The sequence below is a fragment of the Danio aesculapii genome, chromosome 17, assembly GCF_903798145.1.
Source record: "Danio aesculapii chromosome 17, fDanAes4.1, whole genome shotgun sequence".
In the NCBI taxonomy this organism is placed as follows: domain Eukaryota; kingdom Metazoa; phylum Chordata; class Actinopteri; order Cypriniformes; family Danionidae; genus Danio; species Danio aesculapii.
In genome coordinates this window covers 49,175,978-49,202,492 of record NC_079451.1, presented here as the reverse complement: position 1 = coordinate 49,202,492, position 26,515 = coordinate 49,175,978, and the positions used below count along the sequence as shown (strand labels likewise).

The window sequence follows — 26,515 nt, the reverse complement described above, 5'->3', positions numbered from 1 at the left end:
TAAGACTTTCTCCAGAAGAAAAAATATTATCTGACATACTGTGAAAATTTCCTTGCTCTGTTAAACATCATTGGGAAATATGTAATAAGGGTGCTACTAATTCTGACTTCAACTGTATATATATATTCATTCATTCATTTTCTTTTCGGATTAGTCCTTTTATTAATCTGGGGTCGCCACAGCGGAATGAACCGCCAACTTACCCAGCATATGTTTTACGCAGCAGCTGCAACCCATCACTGGAAAACATCCATACACACTCATTCACACTCATACACTACGGACAATTTAGCTTACCCAATTCACCTATACCATGGGTCTTTTACTTGTGGGGGAAACAGGAGCACCTAGAGAAAATCCTCGCCAACGTGGGGAGAACATGCAAACTCCACACAGAAACGCCAGCTGACCCAGCTGACACTCGAACCAGCAACCTTCTTGCTGTGAGGCGAACGTGCTATAAATGAAATTACTAAATTATCACAACTTATCTCACAACAAGAAGGTTGCTGGTTCGAGCCCTGGCTGAGTCAGGTGGCATTACTGGTTAGGTTTGCATGTGTTTGCGGGGGTTTCTTTTATGTTGGTGGTTGAGAGTTGGGCTCATATATACTGAGATTAAAAAAAATATTTATGATTGCATAAGAAGTAAATTATATGATGAAATGTGGACATTTTAAAAGCTATAATCACAATATAAAGTGTTATAATTATAAAATAAAAACTGAAATTTATTTACAAACTTTTATCTCATAAACAAATACGTTTTCTTTTCATCAACTAATTGTGACTTCTTTATTTATAAGTCAAAATTATATGTTACTGTATGTTATATGAGTGTTATTTGTGAGATGTGTAGTGTGTCTGTGTGTCCTGCAGGTGGTGTTTTTACCCTCGTGTTCTGAGAGATGTGTCCACTGTGGATTTGTCCACCACAGTTCTGGGTCAGAGAGTCAGTTTACCCATCTGTGTGTCTGCCACCGCCATGCAGAGAATGGCTCATCCGGATGGAGAGACAGCCACTGCCAGAGGTCAGACCTGCAGATACAACAGCAGAACACATGATGGCGCTAGAACACCTCATACAGATTCATCTAATATACACTGTAGTGTCAGCAAACATCTCATACGAAAAGCAGTAGAGCCGCAGTTCCTAAAACATCAGTGTTTCTGTGTGCATATAACTCTGATGTCCATTTCTGACTCTAATAAAGTGTGTCTAGAATTAGAGTCTTATAAATTGTGCATAGAGTTTAGGAGTTCCCTTCTGACAACTATAACATGTACATATAATCTAGAAGTCCATTTCTAACTCTTATAAGATGTGCATAGAGTTTAGAAGTCCATTTTGGCCACAGCCATATCACCCTGCAACCCAAGAGCAGTTACTCACTGAAGCTAAGCAGGGCTGAGCCTAGTCAGTACCTGGATGGGAGACCACATGGGAAAAACTAGGTTGCTGTTAGTGAGGCCAGCAGTGGGCGCTCAACCTGTGGTCTTTGTGAGTCCTAATCCCCCAGTAAAAGTGAAGGGGACACTATATTGTCAGTGGGCGCCGTCTTTTGGTTGAGACGATAAACTGAGTTCCTGACTCTCTGTGGTCAATGAAAATCCCATGGCACGTCTCGTAAAAAGCAAGGGAGTAACCTCGGTGTCCTGGCCAAATTCCCTGGTGGCACTTAACCATCATGCCTCCCAATCATCCCTATTCAGTAAATTGGCTCTGTCACTGTGTCTCCACTCCCCCATTGCTGAAGTGTGGTGAGTGCGTTTTCGCCGTTGTCCTGTGGCTGCCGTTGCTCTCTGCACTGGTGGTGGTGTGGAGAGACCCCCTCATGACTGTGAAGCGACAGACACGATAAATGTGCCATATAAATACACACATTACATTACATTATATTACTCTTATAAAATTCATACATAGTCTAGAAGTCCACTTTTGTACTTTATAAAACGCGTTTAGCAGTCCATTTCATATAAAATGTGTCTAGAAGTCCATTTCTAAGTCGTATAAATTGGAGTCTAGAAGTCAATTTCTGAGACTTATGAAATGTGCAAGTAACCTAGAAATGCATTTTTTTTTGGCATGTGCATAATCTAGAAGTCCATTTCTGACTTTTACAAGATGTGCATAGGGTATAGAAGTCCATTTCTGACTCTTATAAAATGTGCATAGACTAGTAGTTCACTTCTAACAATTATAAAACGTGAATATAATCTAGAAGTCCATTTCTGGCTCTTATAAAATGTGCAGATAATCTAGAAGTCCATTTCTGACTCTTTTAAAACGTGGATGTAATCTAGAAGTGTTATGGAAGCAGACGGACAAACAGGGTGAGACTCTTATAAAATGTGGATATAGTCTAAACGTCCATTTCTGATACCTATAAAATGTGCAGTCTAGAAGTCCATTTCCCACTCTTTAAAATGTACATATAGACTAGAATTCCTTTTTTGAGTCTTATAAAATGTGTCTAGAAGTTAATTTCTGACTCTTATAAAATGTGCATAGAGTCTAGAGATCCACTTTCAGCTCTTATAATGTGTCTAGCAGTCTATTTCTTATAAAAAGTGTCTAGATGTTAATGTCTTAGTCTTTTGTGCATAGAATTGTGCATAGACTAGGAGTTCACTTCTGACAACTATAACATGTGCATATAATCTAGAAGTCTATTTCTGACTCTTATAAAACATGGATATAATCTAGAAGTCCATTTCTGACTCTTATAAAACATGGATATAATATAGAAGTCCATTTCTGACTCTTATAAAACGTGGATGTAATCTAGAAGTCTATTTCTGACTCTTATAAAACATGGATATAATCTAGAAGTCCATTTCTGACTCTTATAAAACATGGATATAATCTAGAAGTCCATTTCTGACTCTTATAAAACATGGATATAATATAGAAGTCCATTTCTGACTCTTATAAAACGTGGATGTAATCTAGAAGTCTATTTCTGACTCTTATAAAATGTGCATATAATCTAGAAGTCCATTTGTGACTCTTATAAAATGTGCATGTAATCTAGAAGTCTATTTATGACTCTTATAAAACGTGGATGTAATCTAGAAGTCTATTTCTGACTCTTATAAAATGTGCATATAATCTAGAAGTCCATTTCTGACTCTTATTAAACGTGGATGTAATCTAGAAGTCTATTCATGACTCTTATAAAACGTGGATGTAATCTAGAAGTCTATTTCTGACTCTTATAAAATGTGCATATAGTCTAGAAATCCATTTCTGACCCATAAAACATGCATATAATCTAGAAGTCCATTTCTGACGCTTATAAAATGTGCATGTAATCTAGAAGTCTATTTCTGACTCTTATAAAATGTGGATGTAATCTAGAAGTCCATTTCTAACTCTTATAAAAAGTGCATATAATCTAGAAGACCATTTGTGACTCTTATAAAATGTGGATATAGTCTAAACCTCCATTTCTGACTCTTATTAAATGTGCAGATAATCTAGAAGTCTATTCATGACTCTTATAAAACGTGGATGTAATCTAGAAGTCTATTTCTGACTCTTATAAAATGTGCATATAGTCTAGAAATCCATTTCTGACCCATAAAACATGCATATAATCTAGAAGTCCATTTCTGACGCTTATAAAATGTGCATGTAATCTAGAAGTCTATTTCTGACTCTTATAAAATGTGGATGTAATCTAGAAGTCCATTTCTAACTCTTATAAAAAGTGCATATAATCTAGAAGTCCATTTGTGACTCTTATAAAATGTGGATGTAATCTAGAAGTCTATTTCTGACTCTTATAAAACGTGGATGTAATCTAGAAGTCTATTTCTGACTCTTATAAAAAGTGGATATAATCTAAATGACCATTTGTGACTCTTATAAAATGTGGATATAGTCTAAACGTCCATTTCTGACTCTTATTAAATGTGCATATAATCTAGAAGTCTATTTATGACTCTTATAAAACGTGGATGTAATCTAGAAGTCTATTTCTGACTCTTATAAAATGTGCATGTAATCTAGAAGTCTATTTCTGACTCTTATAAAACGTGCATATAATCTAGAAGTGCATTTCTGACTCATAAAAAATGTGGATGTAATCTAGAAGTCTATTTCTGACTCTTATTAAACGTGGATGTAATCTAGAAGTCTATTTCTGACTCTTATAAAAAGTGGATATAATCTAAATGACCATTTGTGACTCTTATAAAATGTGGATGTAATCTAGAAGTCTATTTCTGACTCTTATTAAACGTGGATGTAATCTAGAAGTCTATTTCTGACTCTTATAAAAAGTGGATATAATCTAAATGACCATTTGTGACTCTTATAAAATGTGGATATAGTCTAAACGTCCATTTCTGACTCTTATTAAATGTGCATATAATCTAGAAGTCTATTTATGACTCTTATAAAACGTGGATGTAATCTAGAAGTCTATTTATGACTCTTATAAAACGTGGATGTAATCTAGAAGTCTATTTCTGACTCTTATAAAATGTGCATATAGTCTAGAAATCCATTTCTGACCCATAAAACATGCATATAATCTAGAAGTCCATTTCTGACTCTTATAAAATGTGGATATAGTCTAAAGTCTATTTCTAACTTATAAAACATGGATATAGTCTAAAGTCCATTTCTGACTCTTTTAAAACGTGCATATAATCTAGAAGTCAATTTCTGATTTATAAAACTTGGTAAACGTCCAATTCTGACTCTTTTAAAAATGTGCATATATTCTAGACTTCCATTTTCTTTACATTTATAATGTGCATATAATCTAGAAGTCCATTTCTGACACATATAAAATGTGCAAACACTGTAGAAGTCCATTTCTTGACATTTATAAAGTGCATATAATCTAGAAATCCCTTTTTGAAATGTGCATATAATCTTAAAGTCCTTTTCGGACTCTTATAAAATGTGCATGTAATTCAAAAGTCTATTTCTGATTCTTAAAAAATGTGCACATAACCTAGATGTCTATTGCTGAAAATCTGCACATAGTATAGACTATAAAATATCTATACCTTCATCTTATAAGTAAGACTTTGTATGTCAATGTTGCATGCTTTTCTTTTCCTGTGGTGCTCCTGCTGTTACTGTCAGTACCAGTGAATACCACATTACCACAGTTTGACTGAAGTAATAATTCTAGTAATTACAGCATTCAGTCAGAATCTGTAATCTCCCCTGCACACATCTTGATGGCACATTTAAAGCACTAGTTCACTTGCAGAATGAACATTTCCTAAATATTTATGCCCTAAGCAATATCTGAGAATGGTTTTGTGTCAGACCCAGTCCTAAAACACACTTGCAGCCAATAAGCACTAAGGAGCATGTCTGGTTATTACACTACCTGACAAAAGTCTTTACGTCGATCCCAGCTGTAAGAGCAACAAATAATAACTTCTAGCTGATCATTTGAAAAAGTGGCAGATTTTTCCTGATGAATCATCTGTTGAACTGCATCCCAATCATCCCAAATACTGCAGAAGACCTACTGGAACCTGCATGGAGCCAAGATTCTCATAGAAGTTTGGTGAAGGAGAAATCAAACATTTTTGTGCATCATTCCCTCATAGCAAACTAAAAGTAAGAGGAGCGTGGTTAAGAAGATTTTGGCTAAATCATCCAACTTCTGACAACCACTCCAAATGTGAGCAGACAGGAGCATAGAAGTAATCTGATAAGTGTAGTCAAAATCCAGGTGAAAGGTCAGGCTAGGCAGCAAAGAATTAAAACGACGAACAAGGCAAAAAACAAAACACGGGAAATAAAACAAGGAATACTTCGTTATGTTCATGGAAGAATGTGTATGTGAAAGTGAAGTGTACTGTATATATAGGCCAATCCCAATTCTTTGTACTTTGTACGTGTCATCAGAGGGGAAAAAGCCACGCCCACTATTGACCATCTCTCCCTAATTAGCATAGGACAATAGTCTTGTTTTTGAATCTACCACTATGCTGACACACAGGCATTTGTAGCTCTGCTCTCTTTTGTAAAGAGCACAATCTCATTTGAATTTAAAGCGACAGTCACCAAAACAACACAATTAGAATCAAAGCCTAAAAGGGTCAGTTTCAGAGAGTTAAACATTATTTGTGTGGTAATTAGAGCTGAAACACACACACTCTGGGAACATCAGATATTTATTTCACATCTTGTAAAAAGGGGCATAATAGGTCCCCTTTAGGAATGTTCAACCCTGAGACCAGCAGCATCCTGAAGAATGTGTGTTTGTGTGTGTCTGTGCATGTCTCTGTGTGTGTTTGTACGCAGCGTGTCTTTCCTCTGGCACGGGGATGATGCTGAGCTCCTGGTCCACCTCCAGCATTGAGGAGGTGTGTGAGGCTGCACCGGGAGGCGTGCGCTGGCTGCAGCTCTACATCTATAAAGACAGAGCGCTGACTCAGTCTCTGGTCAGGAGGGCCGAGGATGCCGGCTATAAGGGCATCTTTATCACTGTGGACACGCCTTATCTTGGCAGGCGACGCGATGACGTGCGCAACCGATTCAAGCTGCCCTCTCATTTGAGGTAAACGCTGAGACAACCACACATGACGTGTGTGTGTGTGTGTGTGTGTGTGTGTGTGTGTGTGTGAGAGAGAGAGGGTGTCAGCAAAATCATTGTGTGTGTGACCTATTAGGACACAAATGTGTATAATGAAATGGGTATGAGACAGGTATTACAAGGAGAAGGTGACTTATGAGGACATTGCTGATGTTTACATTTTTCAAAAGGCTATTAAATCACAGAATGAGTTTTTGCATACAGTTTCCTGTGAGGGTCGGGTTTACTGTAGATACAGGGTAGACATAACTGCCCAATCAGATCTCACATAAAAGGTAAATCCCATCATAATGACCTACCTCAAAACATGGATGCTTTATGAATGCAGCAAACTGCTTGGACGCATTAAAAGCGTCCAAGAAGATGTCCAAAATCTTTACATGAATTGACCTAGATACTGTATAGATGCATGTCATTGATGATATGACGGATGTTTACTGTATGAAGACCGAAATGGCCTTCCCAGCAGGCACAAGATGTCAACATGACGTCAGATTGAAGTTGTACCCCAATATTGTGGGGATGTCGCATTTTGTTTGGAAATAAAAATCGGTTTGATGTCAGAACTCAATGTCAGGCCTACATCAACATCCAACGTCTAACCTAAAAATCAACCAAATATTAATGTCTAATGACGTTACAGCTTGACGTTGTGTGGACGTTACCACTATTGACATTTATCAGACGTTAGATTTTCGTTGTCATACCTGCCAAATAAATGTCAATATCTGACATCAACGTTGGTTTAAGATGTTGGCTCGACATTGGATTTTGGTTACTTTCTAACAACCTAAAATCGACCAAATATCAACATCATTTGACGTCAATATTGGACATCAAAATAATATTGTCCTTAGACGCTGGCTAGACATTGAATTTTGGTCACCTGACATCACGACTTAATTCGAACCTAATATTAACGTCTTATGACGTTGTGTGCTTGCTGGGTTATAACTAAATGCACAACAGAATGTTACGTTTACACACATCTTCAAGCTACTTGTAAATGTATCAGCTTTTTACAGTGTAATACTCACTACTCGAGTACTTTTAAAAGGGCTACTCTTTACTCATACTTTGAGTAATATTTACAACAGGTTATTTTTACTCTACTTGAACTACATTTTTAGGCAAGTAATGGTACTTTTACTTAAGTATGATTTTTCAGTCCTCTTTACACCATTAAAAATAAAGAAAGTGGTGATTTATGAATTTACTTTGACTTGTATTTCATTGCAGACAATATGAACACAATATTTCATGTTTTGTCTGGGAAACTTAATTTCATTTGTAAATATACATCCTTTTCTGTCATTCAGACCTGCAACAGATTCCAAAAAAAAGTTGAGACAGGAGCAGTTTAGGGCTAGTAATCAGGTAAATTGGTTAAATAATGATGTAATTATGTGTAATTATGATTTGGTACAAAAGCAGCATCCAAGAAAGGTCTAGTCATTTAGGAGCAAAGATGGGCTGATGATCAGCGGTTTGCCACCAAATAGATGAGAAAAATATTGAAATGTTTAAAAGCAATGTTCCTCAAAAAAAAGATAAGACGACCTTTGGATATTTCACCTTCAACAGTGCAGAACATCATTAAAAGATTCAAGGAATCTGGATGAATTTCAGTGTGTAAAGGACAAGAGCGCAAGCCTAAGCTGAACAGCCGTGATCTCTGATCTTTCAGCCGGCACTGCATCAAGAATCTTCATTCATCTATAAGTGATATTATCACATCTGTTCAAGTCTACTGCGCCAAACCTTTGTCAAGTACCACAATACATTTACATTCACAAATGGCAGTTAAAATTGTACTTTGCCAGAAGGAAGCCCTATGTTAACAGTGTCCAGAAGCACCATCGACTTCTTTGGGCTCAGAGGCATCTGGGATGGACCATCACATAGTGTAAATGTTTACTGTGGTCAGACAAATCAGTATTTCAGGCATTTTTTTGGAGAAATGCACACTGTGTGCTCCGGTGTTCTGTTGATTTGTCCTACCTTGACAGATTGTCTTGCCACCCATTCAAAAAGTAGGTGGCATATTTTGATGACGCAATATGCTATGCTATTATAGGATAATACCCTATTGAGCAATTACAGGCCCATCTCAAATCTCCCTTTTATTGGCAAAATCATTGAAAAAGGTTTTTAACCAGGTTAACAAGTTCTTAAACTTCAAGGGGTGTTTAGACAATTTTCAATCTGGTTTCAGACCACATCACAGTACAGAGAGCGCCCTTATAAAGATGATCAATGATATCCGCCTAAATACAGATTCAGGCAAACTAACAGTGCTGGTACTGCTCGATCTCAGTGCCGCATTTGACACTGTTGATCACAGCATACTTCTGGATAGGCTGGAAAACTGGGTTGGGCTGTCTGGGACGGTCCTCAAATGGTTCAGATCTTACCTTGAAGGAAGAGGTTACTATGTCAGTATAGGTGACCATAGGTCGAGGTGGACACCTCTCCTGTTCAACCTTTATATGCTCCCTCTGAGCCAAATAATGAAAAAGATCCAAATCTCCTACCACAGCTATGCTGATGACACTCAAATCTACCTAGCCTTACTGCCTAATGACTACATCCCCATTGACACCCTCTGCCAATGCACTGATGAAATTAACAACTGGATGTGCCAAAACTTTCTTCAGTTAAACAAAGAGAAAACTGAAGTGATTGCGTTTGGGAACAGAGATGAGGTTCTCAAGGTGAATGCGTACCTTGGCTCTAAGGGTCAAACAACAAAAAATAAGGTCAAGAATCTTGGTGGGACTCTGGAGTCAGATCTGAGTTTCAATAGTCAAATCAAAGCAGTTAGTAAATCAGCATACTATCATCTCAAAAACATTGCAAGAATTAGATGCTTTGTTTCCAGTGAAGACTTGTTCATGCTTTTATCAGCAGCAGGGTGGATTACTGTAATGGCCTCCTCACTGGCCTTCCCAAAAAGACAGTCAGACAGTTACAGCTCATCCAGAACGCTGCGGCCAGAATTCTGACCAGAACCAGGAAATCAGAACACATCACACCTGTCCTCAGGTCTTTACACTGGCTCCCAGTTACATTCAGAATAGATTTTAAAGTATTATTACTGGTCTATAAATCACTAAATGGCCTAGGACCTCAATACATTACAGATATGCTCACTGAATACAAACCTAACAGATCACTCAGATCTTTAGGATCAAATAGATTAGAAATCCCAAGAGTTCAGTCAAAGCAGGGTGAATCGGCTTTCAGCTACTACGCCACTCGCTGCTGGAATCAGCTTCCAGAAATGATCAGATGTGCTCCAACATTAGGCATATTCAAATCAAGGCTGAAAACACATCTGTTTGAACTACTATGTTTTTCTCTTCTTTTAATTCTTTTATAACACATTTTATCAGCTTTTATTTTTATTTATTTTATTTTTATTTTTACCCTTTTTATTATTTGTTTTTATTTCTCTTATACTTGTTTCTTTTATTCCTGTTTATGTAAAGCACTTTGAATTGCCACTGTGTATGAAATGTGCTATATAAATAAACTTGCCTTGCCTTGCCTTACGCATTAGATTTTGTTACCAGTGTAAATTTTAATTTGTAGTAGTATGATACGAAACTGTAATATCGCCCTAACCTACCTATTCCCTAACCCTAACCTAGGAACCATTTAAATACAGTGTTGATAGCACAATCTGATGGGTAGGATAAAATGTCAGGACATCGGACCAAAGAAGAAAAGGATCATACGGACTATTACCAGTAACAAGTCCAAAGCCCAGGGCTTGCATGGTATGGGGTTGTGTCAGTGTCCTTGGCGAAGGTAATTTGCACTTCTGTGATGGCACCATTAAGGCTGAAAAGTCCATAGAGATTTTGGAGGCCAATATGCTGCCTTGTTTTCCAGGGACGCCAATTCATATTTTAACAAGACAATGCAAAACCACGTTCTGCGCACATTACAAAGTCCTGGCTGCGAAAGAAGAGGATACAGGTACTTGACTGGCCTGCCTGCAGTCCTGACCTGTCTCCAATAGAGAATGTGTGGTGCATTCTGAAGGGCAAAATGCAACAACGAAGACCCCGGACTATTGCTCACCTTAAGACTTGTTTGCAAGAAGAATAAGGCAAAATTACACTTGAAACACTTCATGACTTGGTGTCTTCAGTCCCTAAATGTCTTTTAAGTGTTGTGAAAAGCAATGGCAGCATTACAAAGTGGTAAATGCTTTACTGTTACAACTTTTTTGAAATGTGTTGCAAGTATGTGTTTACTTAAAAAAAATAATAATCATGAGAAACACATTAAATAATGTGCTGCTGTATTGTCTGAAATGAAATACAAGTCAAAGTCAATTTGGAAATCCCTTTCCTTATTTGCTATTTGCCATATACAGTTGAAATATTACCCCCCACCCTCCCCTGAATTATTAACCCCCTGAATTATTAGCCCCCCTGCTTATTTTTTCCCAATTTCTGTTTAACGGCGATAAGATTTTTTTCAACACATTTCTAAACATAATAGTTTTGACCTTAAAATGGTTAATAAAAATAAAAACTGCTTTTATTCTAGCCGAAATAAAACAAATAAGACATCCTTTGGGAAATATTTAAAAAAGAAAAAAGAAAAAAAAATCTAATCAAAGGGGGGCTAATAATTCTGACTTCAACTGTATATATGCCAACTATTTCTGATTTGGGGTTGTACAGTAAAAACAATAGAAACCTATGGAATGTATCCACCACAACACGTGTACCATATATTACAAATGTCCCCACAAGTATAGGAATACCAATAAACTTGGCCTATACAGTTGTTAAAGTTATACACTTTAAGTGACATTTAAAGGCTTAACTAGGATTAATTAGGTTAACTAGGCAGGTTAGGGAATTAGGCAAGATGGCTTGTTCTGGAGACTATCGAGAAAAGAAATAGCTTAAAGGGGTTAATAATTTTGACCTTAAAATGGTTTTGAAAAAATTAAAAACTGCTTTTATTCTAGCTGAAATAAAACAAATAAGACTTTCTCCAGAAGAAAAAATATTATCAGACATACTGTGAACATTTCCTTGCTCTGGTGAACATCATTTGGGAAATATTTAAGAAAGAAAAAAAATTCAAAGGGGGGCTAATAATTCTGACTTCAACTGTATATTCTAAATAAAAATTATGTCACTGTTTTGGAGCACAATAGCTTATAAATATCCTTAAGACTAACATACTAATGCTAACATCTAAAAAAAACATTGTTTTATATTCACAGGACCTTAAAAAGTGCACTAACTAATATTTAAAAAGGCTTCTGACCACAGTCGTCTGACAGATTCCCAAAACACACTTTCAGCCAATCAACAGTAAGGGGCGTGACTATTAACTATAGTGGAAATTAATATGAAAGGGGGTGGGACTTGTCAGGTTATGGCTGTTTTTTTCACACATGGCACTTTCAACAAAAGATTAACAAAAACCATAATCAAACACTTTTAAAAAAGTCTCCTGAGGTTCCTGTATAAACAAGCTCTCAGTTTCCCCCTCACTCGCAGACAAGATGACTTAACAGATTTACTCAGTAAAACAGCGCTCACTGGACAACATTTTATATCTTTAAGGAAACAGTATAAGCAACAGTAGATCACGCCGCTCATGTGGATTAATATTCACAACTCGAGCTCCATCAACACTTGCTACATTATGCTTTTTTTATGTGGGGAAACCACATAATTCAGATATCAACAGTTCAGCAGATATGCCAACAGCAGCCCGCTATAAAACAGCCCTCATGAAAGTAAAGCCTTCCTGCTCCGAATCCCAAGAGCTGAATTACACCTATCAGAATCTTTTTTTTATCCCCAGAAAAAGCTGCATATTTTAGCAGAAGCGCCTCCGTTTCCATCAGCAGTGACACAACATGAACTTGATCTCAACCCTCAAAATCTCAACCCACAAATCAAAGTTTACCAGTGGAAACAAGGTGCCATTGAGCGCCGCTTTGGTGTTTGGATTTAAAAAAACCAAGGCTCAGTTTTCAAGCACTGACCAAAAAAACAACACTCACAGGACTAATTCCATTCTGCACTATGTTTTTTTTCTACTTCTTCAGGATGGCGAATTTCGAGTCTCCAGATTTAGCGTTCTCCAAGAAGGAGGGTTACGGGGAGGACAGCGGGCTGGCGGTGTATGTGACGCAGGCTATTGATGCCGCGGTGAGATGGCAGGACATCGGCTGGCTGAAAACGCTCACAAAGCTGCCTGTGGTGGTCAAAGGGGTACTGACAGGTGAGAAAGAGAAACGAATGTTATTTATTGGGTATTTATCGGTCTATTTATTGACTTACTGATTTAGCAGGTCATAATAACGAACATTGTTAAAATAAAAAATAACCAATAAAAAAATGACCAATGTGCGTTTGAGAGATACAGTAAGCAAACAAATATTTAGTGGCAACATTTATAGTTAATGATAATATTATATAAAGAAATAATAATAATAAATAAAACAATTATTATTATTATTATTATTATTATTATTATTATTATTATTATTATTATTGTGTGTGATTTGGAACAGGTGATGTCAACAGGTGATTAATTAATGGGTTTGGTACAGTAGCAGCTTCCATGAAAGGTCTAGTCCTTTAGGAGCAAAGATGGCCCGAGGATTGCCAATTTGCCAACAATTTTACAACAAAATTATCAAAATGTTTAAAAACAATGTTCCTCAAAGAAAGATAGGAAGACGTTTGGATATTTCATCTTCAACAGTGCACAAAAATTATTAAAAGATTCAAGGAATCTGCAGAATTTTCAATGGAACAATGAGCCCCGATCCCTCAGGCGGCACTGCATCAAGAATCCTCATGCATCTATAAGTGATATCATCACATGGGCTCAGGACTACTGTTCATAGTTACATCCACAAATGCCATTCAAAATCGTAGTTTGCCAGAAGGAAGCCCTATGTTAACAGTGTCCAGAAGCACCATCGACTTCTCTGGGCTCAGAGGCATCTGGGATGGACCATCACACAGTGTAATTGTGTACTGTGGTCAGACGAATCAGTATTTCAGGCATTTTTTTTTTTTGGAGAAATGCACACTGTGCAAGCCTAAGCTGATTTTGCTCACATTTTAAGATTATAAGGCTGAACGTGACATGAAATGCCCTCCGTCTACAGAGATATCTCCCTACAGTCTATTACAGTCTACAGCATTGCTCTGTTGCCGTCGGTATTGTGACGGGTGCCAGGTGTCCCAGCGTTTACCAGGAGACTTTATGAAATAAAAAAAGGAGACAGAAACTATTTTGCTCTTCCTATCAGCCTTTATGCGTTTCTCCCTGCTGTCGACTACATACATGCCAGTCACTGACAATAAGCAGGCAAAGGGAAAAACAAAAGACACTCAAACATCCGTCGCATAATAAAATGTTACATCATTGAAATAAAAGAATGATACAGCGGTAGCGTGACCATCACACACTTCTCAGAGCTCGCCAGAACAGAACTGAGCTCCCATACATGCATGCTTACATCTGAAAGGTCAAACAACCACAGAAATAGTCCTCTTAAAGGGGACACAATGCATATCAAACATTAAGTGTCCGTTTCAATATCACAATAACCTAGAAAAAAGCAGAGCAATCACTACCAGACTGCTGTTGTGTTTGCGATAAGGAGGAACAAGGCTGAATCTAGCTTCTTATTCGCAGCTTCTTATCGACTCCATCCGGTCGACCTTAAAAACCATGAGGCTTCCGTTTTTCAGCTTCTTATTCGCGCTCAAGAAAACACACTAACAGTGCGGTCACACCGGGCTTTGTGTGTGTGAAATTCTGTCATACGGCGCTGCGAAAAGGGGCGGGGTTAAACAAGCTTATTAGACATTAAAAAAGCGAGCGATTGCTCCATGTTTTACATTTCTGCCCAGAGAGGTCATGTTTTGATCATCGATTGGTCTCATGCAGTCAAGTGATGCAATTTAGCAGGTTGGAGTTCACCAAGCTTGAACTTTGCACCGCAGCAACCTGCGAAACTTGACGCATGACCCCGCGTTACCGGTCTGACGCATTCGTGTGCGCATGAATGGAAGTCTATGGGAAGAAAAGCCCAGCGTGACTGCAGCTTAAGAGAGGGCTTATTAAGTGGTCCTGGCGCCATCTTGTGGATAGACAACATCAACCGTCTATGGCCGCCGACGCACTCTCTCAGAAATTGTAAATATTTTAAACTATTCTTACAAATAAACTGCATAGTTGCAATCTACTGAAATCTAAACAACTAGATTCTCGACGACTAAAAAAAGCCTCAAAAGTACATTTTGTTGTCAAACAACAGTAATATTTGTCAAACTGTAGCGTCTCTGCTTGTTGCTGAAGAGGTCTTTGTGTAATGTTACTGGCAAAATATTGCACACGGTTATCAGCCAATCAGATTCAAGAACCAGACAGAACTGTTGTGTATATATATATATATATATATATATATATATATATATATATATATATATATATATATATATATATATATATATATATATATATATATATATATAGTAACCAGGGGAGTGACACTGACAACAGGAGTGACGATCCAAATGCAGGTTTAATAGCGAGGTCAGCTAAGCAATGGTCAACACAGGGGCAAACAGATGTATATAGGCAATCCAGAGTCTTAGTCAAAATAGCAGGCAAACGGTCATAAGGCAGGCAGCGTACAGGAATCATCGAACAAAACAAAGCAATGGTTTAAAACATGGAAGGCAAGGAAAACGCAATGTAATGTCACTAAACAGATAACAAGACTCAGCGACAGTGTTTGAGCAGTACTTATAGTCCATGAATCTATCCTTGAGCAGCTTCAGCTGTGCGAGTGTAATCATTCAGGATCTAGAAAATGTGTGTGAACGGAGTGCATGGATAGAGATGCAGTCCATAAATGGCGGATTTGTAGTCTGTTGTTGCTTGAGTGTTTTCCAGCGATCTATGTTGTTTTAGATCGCTGGTGATCGTGACACACATATACATTTATATATATATATATATATATATATATATATATATATATATATATATATACACACACACACACACAGATATACATACATATATATATACATACATATCTATATATATATATATATATATATATATATATATATATATATATATATATATATATATATATACACACACACATTTATATACAGTGTAAGTCAGAATTATTAGCCCCCAGAATTATTAGCCCCCTGTTTATTTTTGTCCGAATTTCTGTTTCTGTAAATAATATTTGACTAGATATTTTTCAAGACACTTCTATACAGCTTAAAGTGACATTTAAAGGCTTAACTATGTTAATTAGGTTAACTAGACAGGTTAGAGTAATTAGGCAAGTTATTGTATAATAATATTTTGTTCTGTAGACTATCGAAAAAAAAATAGTTTAAAAAGGCTAAACATTTTTACCTTAAAATGGTGTTTAAAAACAAAAAAATTTTATTCTTGCCGAAATAAAACAAATAAGACTTTCTCCAGAGGAAACAATATTATCAGACATACTGTGAAAATTTCCTTGCTCTGTTCAACATTTGGGAAATATTTAAAAAAGAAAAAAAATTCAAAGGGGGGCTAATAATTCTGACTTCAACTGTGTGTGTGTGTATATATATATATATATATATATGTATGTATATATCATGGTTTCCGCTACATTCATTCTTCCATGACGGGGCCCTCCCGCCACGGCTACATTACAGCTTCTCATTCAAAACATTTTATTTTTTTAATAGCGGGTGATAATCGCACCAAAACGTATTACAGCGTAAGTGAATTATAACAGCGCAAACTTTTCTGTAACCGTAGTAGTGCTGTGCGTCATCTGTTTAACCCTTTAAGGTTACGTGCTGACTGACTGACTGACAGGTGCGTGATGCGCGAGACCCAGCAAACAGGACGTATAGCCATTTCACTTTACTTCAGGATGCATTAATGCCGCGCTGTAGGTCTATTGGACACATTAATAAATATTCCTAGCAAATCTAATAAATGCTGGAGACATACTCGTTAAACACACTAAATCGCACCTCAGCAGCGTTTATTTGAGAGCGCACAAGAAGATCTGCGCGCTCTTGAAGCGGCTTATATTTGAGGGGGCGTGCAAGAAGTTTTGTACACGAGCAGAGGAAATCGGCACGCAAGCAAAGAGATTCGCATGCTGTAAGCTATTACATAAATGCAATCTCGACTTCTAATACTGCACTCACGACATTTGTCATTGAAATAACACCACAGGTAGTTGGTAGATCTGTGTAAATAAAAGGCCTGCCGCCACAGCTGGAAAAAATCCTAGAGGAAGCACTGTGTATATATATATATATATATATATATATATATATATATATATATATATATATATATATATATATATATATATATATATATATATATATAAGGAAATTATACTTAAAATGTAAAAATCTGTTAACTGCTGCTATTAATCTGCTATTGGCGAAGCTATAAAAAGGAACTAAAAGTCACAAAATCATAGATGCCATTAAAAGAACAACATAATAAAAGTTTAGGCTTTTTAGTTTTAAACTGAAGTTGTATTTTTAAGAGTATGGCATCCTCAATGTCACTGATACAGAACAAATGATTTGTATAATGTAATCACAATAAAGCATGCGTTTTAGCTCGTCTGTCAGCAATGGCCGACTAATTACAGATAAGGTGTCATTTATCTGGCGGGAGGAAAGTCTGAGAGCTGAGGTTATCACACACATGTCTAGAAGCTTTACTGCTGTTATTGTGTCTTCAGATAAAACTTTATCTTCCCTCTGGCTCTGGAAAACAGCACATTCTCTAAATAAAAGAGCAAAAGTAAATTTTCTTCAGTTCAGTGCAGACCAAAGGTTATTAATGCCTGTCTCTGACAAACTCAGAAATGTGTGTCGAGGGGGGGGGAAAGTAATTGGGGAGGCCATTAGTTATTTTAGCTCATGTGTGGAACATAATTTTCCTTGAAAACTGCATCCTTTCCTGTTGGCCTCGGCTCAAAGAGAAACGCCGTTTAATCATTTTTGGGACATTTTCCAATTGAAAGGACTCGGAGAAATTAAATTACTCCACATGCAAAGCAGATTCATGTCTTCTGAAGATGTTTCAAAGTCAGGTATCATTTTTGTTTCTGCAGTGTTAGATTGTTTAAAACAGCTTCACACAGTAACAGAAAATAGCAGATTCAGAGTTGCTCCAATTATTGTTTCTCCAATTATGAGGCGAATTACTAAAGGCGATGAAGGCTACTAAAATGCTAGCAACACACTGTTACATGCTAAAACATGCTAGCAATAAATTTGTATTATTATAATTATTATCTATTATATGATTATTATTGATGTTTAAAACAAACTAGCAACATGTTATTAACCAGCCATGATAAATCAGGTAAACAACATTAAAAGCTCTAACACAATAGAGAATGTACTGTAAATAACATGCATCCCAACATGCAACTTGTACGTCACTTTGGATAAAAGTGTCTCTAAATGACTGAATACGTAAATATACATTTAAACATGTGTGTTTATCAACATACTAATACATAACTATGTGCCCTGTTATTAAAATGTTAAAACTGCTGACAATGTTCAGCAGAATGCTAACTACACATTAGCAACATGCTACAAAATACAAGCAATTTTCTAAAACATAGTAATAATGCAATAAAAACCTGCTAAATACTACAAATAAATGAGCAACATGCTAAAACATGACAGAAACATGTTAATGCTTGTTAGCTAAATGCTTATACATACAAACATTGTGATTAAACATATTAATTATATTTTAGAAATGTGCCATCTTATTAAAATGTAAAAAAAAAGTTTCTACGAAGTGTTCGCAGATTAGCTAGCAACATGCTAGGAAAGTTCTAAAACATAATCTGCTAAGAACCATCTACGAAACATAATATAATAACATAGATAATAATATAGAAGCATAATAAAACATGACTGAAACATGTTAAAGCATGTTAGCAACATGCTAATATATATTATGTGATAAAACATGTTAATCATATACTAGCAATGCTAAAACAATTTCGAAAATGCACAAATACTAACTACTTGTTAACAAATTACAAATTGCCATTAAGAACCTTCTAAGAAACTGAACATATACTAGCAACATGTGAAAACATGTTAAAAAAGTTTAATAAAACAGTATAATAAAACATTCTAATTATATGCTAGCAATGTCCCATGCAATTGAAAAAAAAAACTGCTGACAATGTCCTACAATACATTATCTACATTTTAGCAACAAAGTGACGTTCTAAACATGGTAAAATGTGCTAAGAGCTTGGTTAAAAGTAAAAAAATATACTAGTAACATGTTAAAGCATGTTATTAACATGCTAATACACACTGGAAAGCAATGGGATTAAAACATGCTAATCATATGTTAGCAGTGAGCCATGCAAATGTTCAAACTGTTGACAACTTCCTATAACATGCTAACTACATGTTAGAAAAAGTTCTGAAAACATAAATGTAAAATGTAAACATAAATGGTAAAATGTGCTACAAGCCTGCTAAAAACTGAAAATCTATTAGCAACATGCTAAAACGTGTTAACCAATGCATGCTTAAATTGTTCTAAATGCTAAAATAATGCCATACAGCATGCTAACTACAGGTTAGCAACATAGAAGTTATAAAACATGGTCAAATGTGCCAAGAGTCTGCTAAGAATCTGAAATATACTAGCAAAATGCTGAAACGTGTTAGCCAATGCATGCTTAAATTGTTCTAAATGCTAAAATAACGCCATACAACATGCTAACTACAGGTTAGCAACATAGAAGTTATAAAGCATGGTCAAATGTACCAAGAGTCTGCTAAGAATCTGAAAATATACTAGCAACATGCAAAAACGTGTTAGCCAACGCATGCTTAAATTGTTCTAAATGCTAAAATACCACCATACAGCATGCTAACTACAGGTTAGCAACAAAGAAGTTATAAAACATGGTCAAATGTGCCAAGAGTCTGCTAAGAATCTGAAAATATACTAGCAACATGCTAAAACGTGTTAGCCAATGCATGCTTAAATTGTTCTAAATGGTAAAATAATGTCATACAACATGCTTACTACATGTTAGCAACAAAGAAGTTATAAAACATGGTCAAATGTGCCAAGAGTCTACCAAGAATCTAAAAAAATACACTAGCGACATGCTAAAATGTGTTAGCCAATGCATGCTTAAATTGTTCTAAATGTTAAAGTAACGTAATACAACATGCTAGCTACATGTTAGCAACATAGAAGTTATAAAACATCGTCAAATGTGCCAAGAGCCTGCTAAGAATCTGAAAACATACTAGCAACATGCTAAAACAAGTTAGCCTATGCATGCTTAAATTGTTCTAAATGTTAAAGTAACGTCATACAACATGCTAACTACAGGTTAGCAACAAAGAAGTTATAAAACATGGTCAAATGTGCCAAGAGTCTGCTAAGAATCTGAAAATATACTAGCAACATGCTAAAACGTGTTAGCCAATGCATGCTTAAATCATTCTAAATGTTAAAGTAACGTCATATAACATGCTAACTACATGTTAACAACATAGTGAAGTTCTGAACCATGTTAAAATGTGTTAAGAGCCTGCTAAGAAACCAAAAAATATAGTAGAGGCAACATGCTAAAACTTGCTAGCTGAGTGCAAAGTCACACTAGCAACATTTTAAAGCATGTTTTTGCACTATTTTTAACTTTCAGGTTTTCTCTGGCTGTCCTGCAAAGCCAGGTTTTCAGAACAAACACAGAAGTGCAGTAATTAATGGTAAATCTTGCGTTTCAGCTGAAGATGCTAAAGAAGCGCTGAAGTACGGCGTGGATGGAATACTTGTGTCAAACCACGGAGCAAGACAACTCGATGGGGTCCCAGCCACCGTAAGTGTGCAGAAATGAGGCTCGATTGTCCTCCAGAGACCCTCCAACCCTCTCCAGTCCACTAAACACAGTTCTGGTGTGTGAAATACAGCCGATAGTCAACCAGAAAAACAATGGTCTGGCTGTGGCTTCAGGTTTTATGAGCACACAGTGGTCAAGAGCACTCAAGAGGATCAGATGAGTGCGAAAAAGGTATATATAGACACACAAGAGATGAGCTGCGGCTGCAGATCCTGCAGTTTTGCTCATATAATTAGTGCTGAGATGATTTTACTGAGGGAGATCCATCTGGAGTGCTCTGTGATCTTTATAATGTGCCGGTACAAGTGATATGATCAGTAGTAGACGCATACAGTTGAGGTCAGAAGTTTTAGAAAATTTAGAAAAGTTCTGTTTGAGGAAATATTTTTTCCTATTTTTTACAATAGTTTTAGTAACTCATTTCTAATAACCGATTTCTTTCATCTTTGCCATGATGACAGCACATAATATTTAACTAGATATCTTTCAGGATACTAGTATTCAGATTAAGGACATTTAAATGCTTAACTACACTGTAAAAAACTTGACCTTAAAGTCACAGTAAATTACTGGCTAATAATTGCATTACAGTAAATTACTGTATGTAAATTCACAAATTACTGTGAGGTATTTAACAGTAATTTACTGTGATTTTGTTACATTAAATTACTGTGAAATTACAGCCATATAGTGTAACTTCACAGCAGGTAATAAAGTCCTTTACTGTGACTTCACAGTATTATCTTGTAGAATTAGCTTTATTTTACTGTAAAGCAGGCTTTCCTCGGCTAGTCATTCTGACATTTACTCTGATTTTGAAATCATTTTGGGTGTTCAACAGTGTTTGGTTTTATGAATCAATTCTTTTTGTTCCAGTTTATTAAGTTTTTGGATAAGCACAAAGTTGTGTTCATTAAAAACTATTTCATATTTCCATGTAACCGTATAAAATTAATTAAAGGTGCAGTACTCTCAAAAATGAAAATTTACTATGACATTCATGTCGTTTCAAAACAGGATGATTTTCTTTCATTAGGATTTTTAAAGATGTAAACCAAACAACATTCTGTTATTTCTAAATATAAAAAAGTACCAATACTAGCATAAAAGTTCATTTGTATTCATATCTATGTTGAATGAAATAAAAAGTGTTTAAATTACTATAACTAACATGCAAAAGATATAGCCCTTTTTACAGTAATTTGCTGTAATCGTGCTAAATTGATTAACTTCACAATCTCATTTGAATACAACGCATTACTGTAAATTTTTACAGTTAAATTCTGTAAAGTGATACTAATGTAATCTATTGTGAAAAATTACAGTAACATGTTGTGAAAATCAGGAATTTTTTTACAGTGTAGGTTAATTAGGCAAGTTAGGGTTATTAGGCAAATCATTGAATAACAAACGATTGTTCTGTAGATTGTTCAGTTTCCCCCACAAGTCCAAAGACGTGCTATAGGTGAATTAGGTAAGCTACTGGCCATAGTGTATGTGTCTGAAAGAGTGTGTATGGGTGTTTCCCAGTGATGGGTTGCAGCTGGAAGGGCATCCGCTGCGTAAAACATATGCTGAATAAGTTGGCAGTTCATTCCGCTCTGGCGACCCCAGATTAATAAAGAGACTAAGCTGAAAACAAAATTATGAATGAATGATTAAATAAATAAGACTTTCTCCAGTAGAAAAAATATTATCATAAATACTGTGAAAAATTCCGGTCTCCATTAAATATCACTTGAGAAAAATATTTGAAAAAGGGATAATGTACATTTAGCTGGCTGTTCTGGTAAAGCCAGAGTGGTTTGTATAAGATGGACATTAACCTTCTTGATAGGGCTGTGCGATTTGGGGAAAAATCTAATTGCGATATTTCTGACAGATGTTGCGATTGCGATTTATTATTATTGTCAAGATTCAACTCAATAATATGTATCGTAGCTTCTTACTGCAGAGTGTTAGTTAAAAAAGAAACTGAAAACATGCTAACTTACTTCAACATTTACTCCAACATTTACTAGATTGAGTGTCATTGGCAATACTATCAGTTTTTTTTGCAAGACATTCCTCATACAGTACACTCTCAGAAATAACGGTACGCAAGCAGTCACTTAAGTGATACCTTTTCAAAAGGTACAAATCTGTACTTAAAGGGTCCATATTGGTACCATAAACATACACATTAATACCTAAAAATTTTATGAGGAACACTTTTGTACTTTTTAGGTACTAATATGTACCCTTGAGGTATTAATTTGGAGCTTTTAGGTATATTTTAAAAAGGTACCACCCCAGTGACAGCTCGCTTACCTTTACTTCTGAGAGTGTATGGCAGCCTAAGGTGCTTTTTTAGGCGCTGTTTGTTGTATTTCCTCATGATGTGGCAACAATTCTTTAACAGCTCTTACAAATGACAAATTACAAATATTACCAATGTGCGGTTTTTCTTTGATATTAATTGGCCTATTAATGCTTCTGAAGTGGCAGACCCATCATCCCACTCATCCGCTCTTTCCTGCTTGTTTTTTTTATTGTGGGTGTTCCACTTAGTCCGGTTGCGCAATTCTGATTCGACAAAATGAATGTGTCCTCACTCAATTGGCTAATAAGACTGTCACACACAGACGGCAGTCACGCATTTGCTCTGGGCGTGAGCAATTAAATAATACATATCTCTTTCATATCACAGCCTCTTGCGATTGGCTAATCACAACATTTCAAATCACGATTGCGATTCGATTTCGATTAAATCGCACAGCCCTACCACTTAACAACCTTTATTTAACCTGGTAAGTCAATTGAGAACCAGAACCAAGACCTGGCCAAGAGGCAACATAAAAAGCAGATATGAAGCAGCAGGGACACAATACAACAACATTTTTACAAATGCAGATAACAACATATAAAACCAAGGAAAAACTAAAAACAAGCACAGTGATGTTGTACTATTAACTGGATTAAATTGGATGATAGTGAAATGAAAGTGTTGGGCTTTAAGGTGTGTTGCAAATCCGAGCATCAGCAGCAGAAAACTGAAATGAGTAGAGACCAAATGAAGTGCAAACTTTCGGTATGCAAAGGTTAATAAAACTCCTAAAGCACAGATTTTGACATGTTTTCTGAATGTTAAGATGTGACTAAATATAGTGGAGTTGGTATAGTGTAGTGGGGAACATAAAAGAAAGAATTTGTTGACGTGATTGAATTGAAGGCCAATTCAATAAATTATTACACTTATTACATGGCTACTTGCCACAAAATTAAAGATTTAGATACAAAACACTGACCTGTGCTGTAAGAATTTACTAGCTATTTAATTAAAGGTGCTGTATGTACGTTTTTGACTCTTCTAGCATAAAAATAGCATAATATGTTTGCAGATATTTAAGAAACATGCTAAGTGAACATTCTTGTTTATCTGAAAAGCAATGCTGAAGTCAGATATTCGGCTTTGAAAATGTGTGTTACGTGTCAGAACGTCTGTCTTTGTTTTGGTCCCTTTAACCCACCCCATGCCAGTTTAGCCAATTATATTTCAGCACTCGGCCTTGGTGGAAAACAGCGTATTTTATTCATTCAGTCAGGAGGGCTCTCAAAATGTGCGTGTCCGTGACCGAAATGCAACCTCCGGTGGACAGTAGCAGACTCCAAAATGAGACGCAGATTCAGAGTTCCACATGAGGTGGTTATTAATTAGCAAATAATATAAATATTACGAACGTAAACATTAGGTGAGCAGGTTACATTGTAACCCAGTGCCCTAACAACACACTATGTGAGGAGATTGGTAGAGATAAGCAATTTGGCTGTTTGCACCAGATAAACATGACAGAAATTTAAAAACAGGCATTCAGCACAGAATAGTGCACTCACTGCACTCCAGCGAAATGGTAATGGTAAGGTGCACTGAAGTTCCATTTGATGGTTTATTTTATTTTCAAGATCTGCTGCTGCTTTCAGTAGTATGGCAATAAATGTCATGTAAAGTGGAGCTCAAACTCACATTATTAGCATTTAACACTGAATAAAGCACATGAGGTGTATCTGAGGTGATCGGTTTCTGTTGTTCAGCTGCAAGAAATAGAAGCTGTTTCTAAAATATAAATTTCAGGTGTTGATTGGGACAAAAACTCCTTTTAATATGGGAAATATTCCTTCCATCGCCTCACTGCTTTTTATTAAATCAGCCTTCAGGTTCGACAGTCAGGCACACTGTTGTTGGTATCATCAATCTGGCAACCTGCGCTTGCTTTGAACCAAATGTGCAAAACCTAGTTCAATCACAGCGTGTCAAACTTACATACTGCACCTTTAAATGTAAAGCTTGCAGAAAGAAACTGGCTAAATGGAGTATACACTAACCTACATATTATTCAGTCACAAGATGGCGCTAAACAGCAGCGTGACATACTAGTGTATAAATATGATGCTGAAAATTCAGCTTTAAATCACAAAAGTCAATTACATGTTACAATGTATTCACACAGAACCCAGTATATTGAAATGATAATAATATAAGTGATTTTTGGTCTGTATTTGTGTCAGATTGATGCTCTGCCAGAGGTGGTGGCGGCTGTAGGAGGACAGGTGGAGGTGTTCATGGACGGAGGGGTTCGAATGGGCTCAGATGTGCTGAAGGCTTTGGCTTTGGGAGCGAAGGCTGTGTTTATTGGCAGACCCGTCCTGTGGGCGCTTGCATGCCAAGTGAGATACACTGCACTGCATTAAAATAAAAAAGTTGACTCGACTTAAAATTTTAAGGCGACTTGCTGGAGGCTCAGTGGTTAACACTGTGGCCTCACAGCAAGAAGGTCGCTGGTTCAAGTCCCAGCTGGGCCAGTTGACATTTCTGTGTGGAGTTCGTATGTTCTTCCCGTGTTGGTGTGGGTTTCCTCCGGGTGCTCTGGTTTTCCCCACAGTCCAAACACATGCACTATGGGGAATTGAATAAGGTTGCAGCTGGTAGGGCATCCGCTGTGTAAAACATATGCTGGAATAGTTGGCGGTTCTTTCCGCTGTGGTGACCCCTGATGAATAAAGGGACTAAGCCGAAAGAACTCTGCACCAAGTTGCCTTGCAATTTTAGATTGAGTCATCTTTTTTATGTGAATGTGTTAATGTGAGGTTACTAATGTTTCTGTTTCAGGGTGAGAAAGGAGTGAGTGATGTTCTGGAAATGCTGCGTGAGGAACTGCATCTCGCTTTAGCACTGACAGGTACTTAATATTTGGGTGTTAGTATGCGCATGTGTCATGCAAATAAAAATTCAATTAATGTATAAAGGTATTAAAGTAATTAAATTGAAAAAAAAAAGCAGTATCATATAATTAATATTAATGAAATAAAACTGAATTATATATATAGTTATATAGTTGAAGTCAGAATTATTAGCCCCCCTGTTTATTTTTTTCCCCAATTTCTGTTTAACGGAGAGAAGATTTTTCCAACATATATATATATATACACATACATACATACATACACACACACGCATGATATTTACTAGTATTTTACTAGTCATCTATGAAAATACTAGTATTCAGCTTGAGGTGCGAGCTAAAGGCTTAACTAGATTAATTAGGTTAACTAGACAAGTACATTTTTTATTTTTTTAAATTTATTCTTTATTTTACCAGGAATTACCCATTGAAATATGCATCTCTTCTACCAGGTGGTCCTTGCCAAAATTGGCAGAACAAGTTTCAGATGCAAAATTAGGCACACATGAAACAGCACATATTAAAATTTACACAAAACTATTACATGAATCTTTCAGATAAGACTTCAAAAGATTTTTACAAATATTTAGAGATGGAATTGTTTCTAATATAATAACACTCTGCGTTGTTATTATTATTATTATTTATTTAATTATTATTATTATTATTATTATTATTATTATTATTATTATTATTATTATCATGATCATTATTGTTTTTTATTATTATTATTATTATTATAGTTTTTATTATTA

The 26,515-nt window shown here is 36.1% G+C and overlaps 1 protein-coding gene across 1 annotated transcript in view; it reads left to right on the top strand.

Annotated features, from left to right (window-relative positions):
- hao1 (hydroxyacid oxidase (glycolate oxidase) 1) overlaps positions 1-26,515 on the top strand; it is a 41,192-nt gene that overhangs the window by 12,649 nt on the left and 2,028 nt on the right. The window contains exons 2-7 of the mRNA XM_056477769.1: positions 880-1,031; positions 6,284-6,539; positions 12,667-12,842; positions 20,429-20,520; positions 25,087-25,245; positions 25,688-25,757. Coding sequence (XP_056333744.1) covers positions 880-1,031; positions 6,284-6,539; positions 12,667-12,842; positions 20,429-20,520; positions 25,087-25,245; positions 25,688-25,757 — 905 coding nt within the window. The remainder of the gene's footprint in view (positions 1-879; positions 1,032-6,283; positions 6,540-12,666; positions 12,843-20,428; positions 20,521-25,086; positions 25,246-25,687; positions 25,758-26,515) is intronic.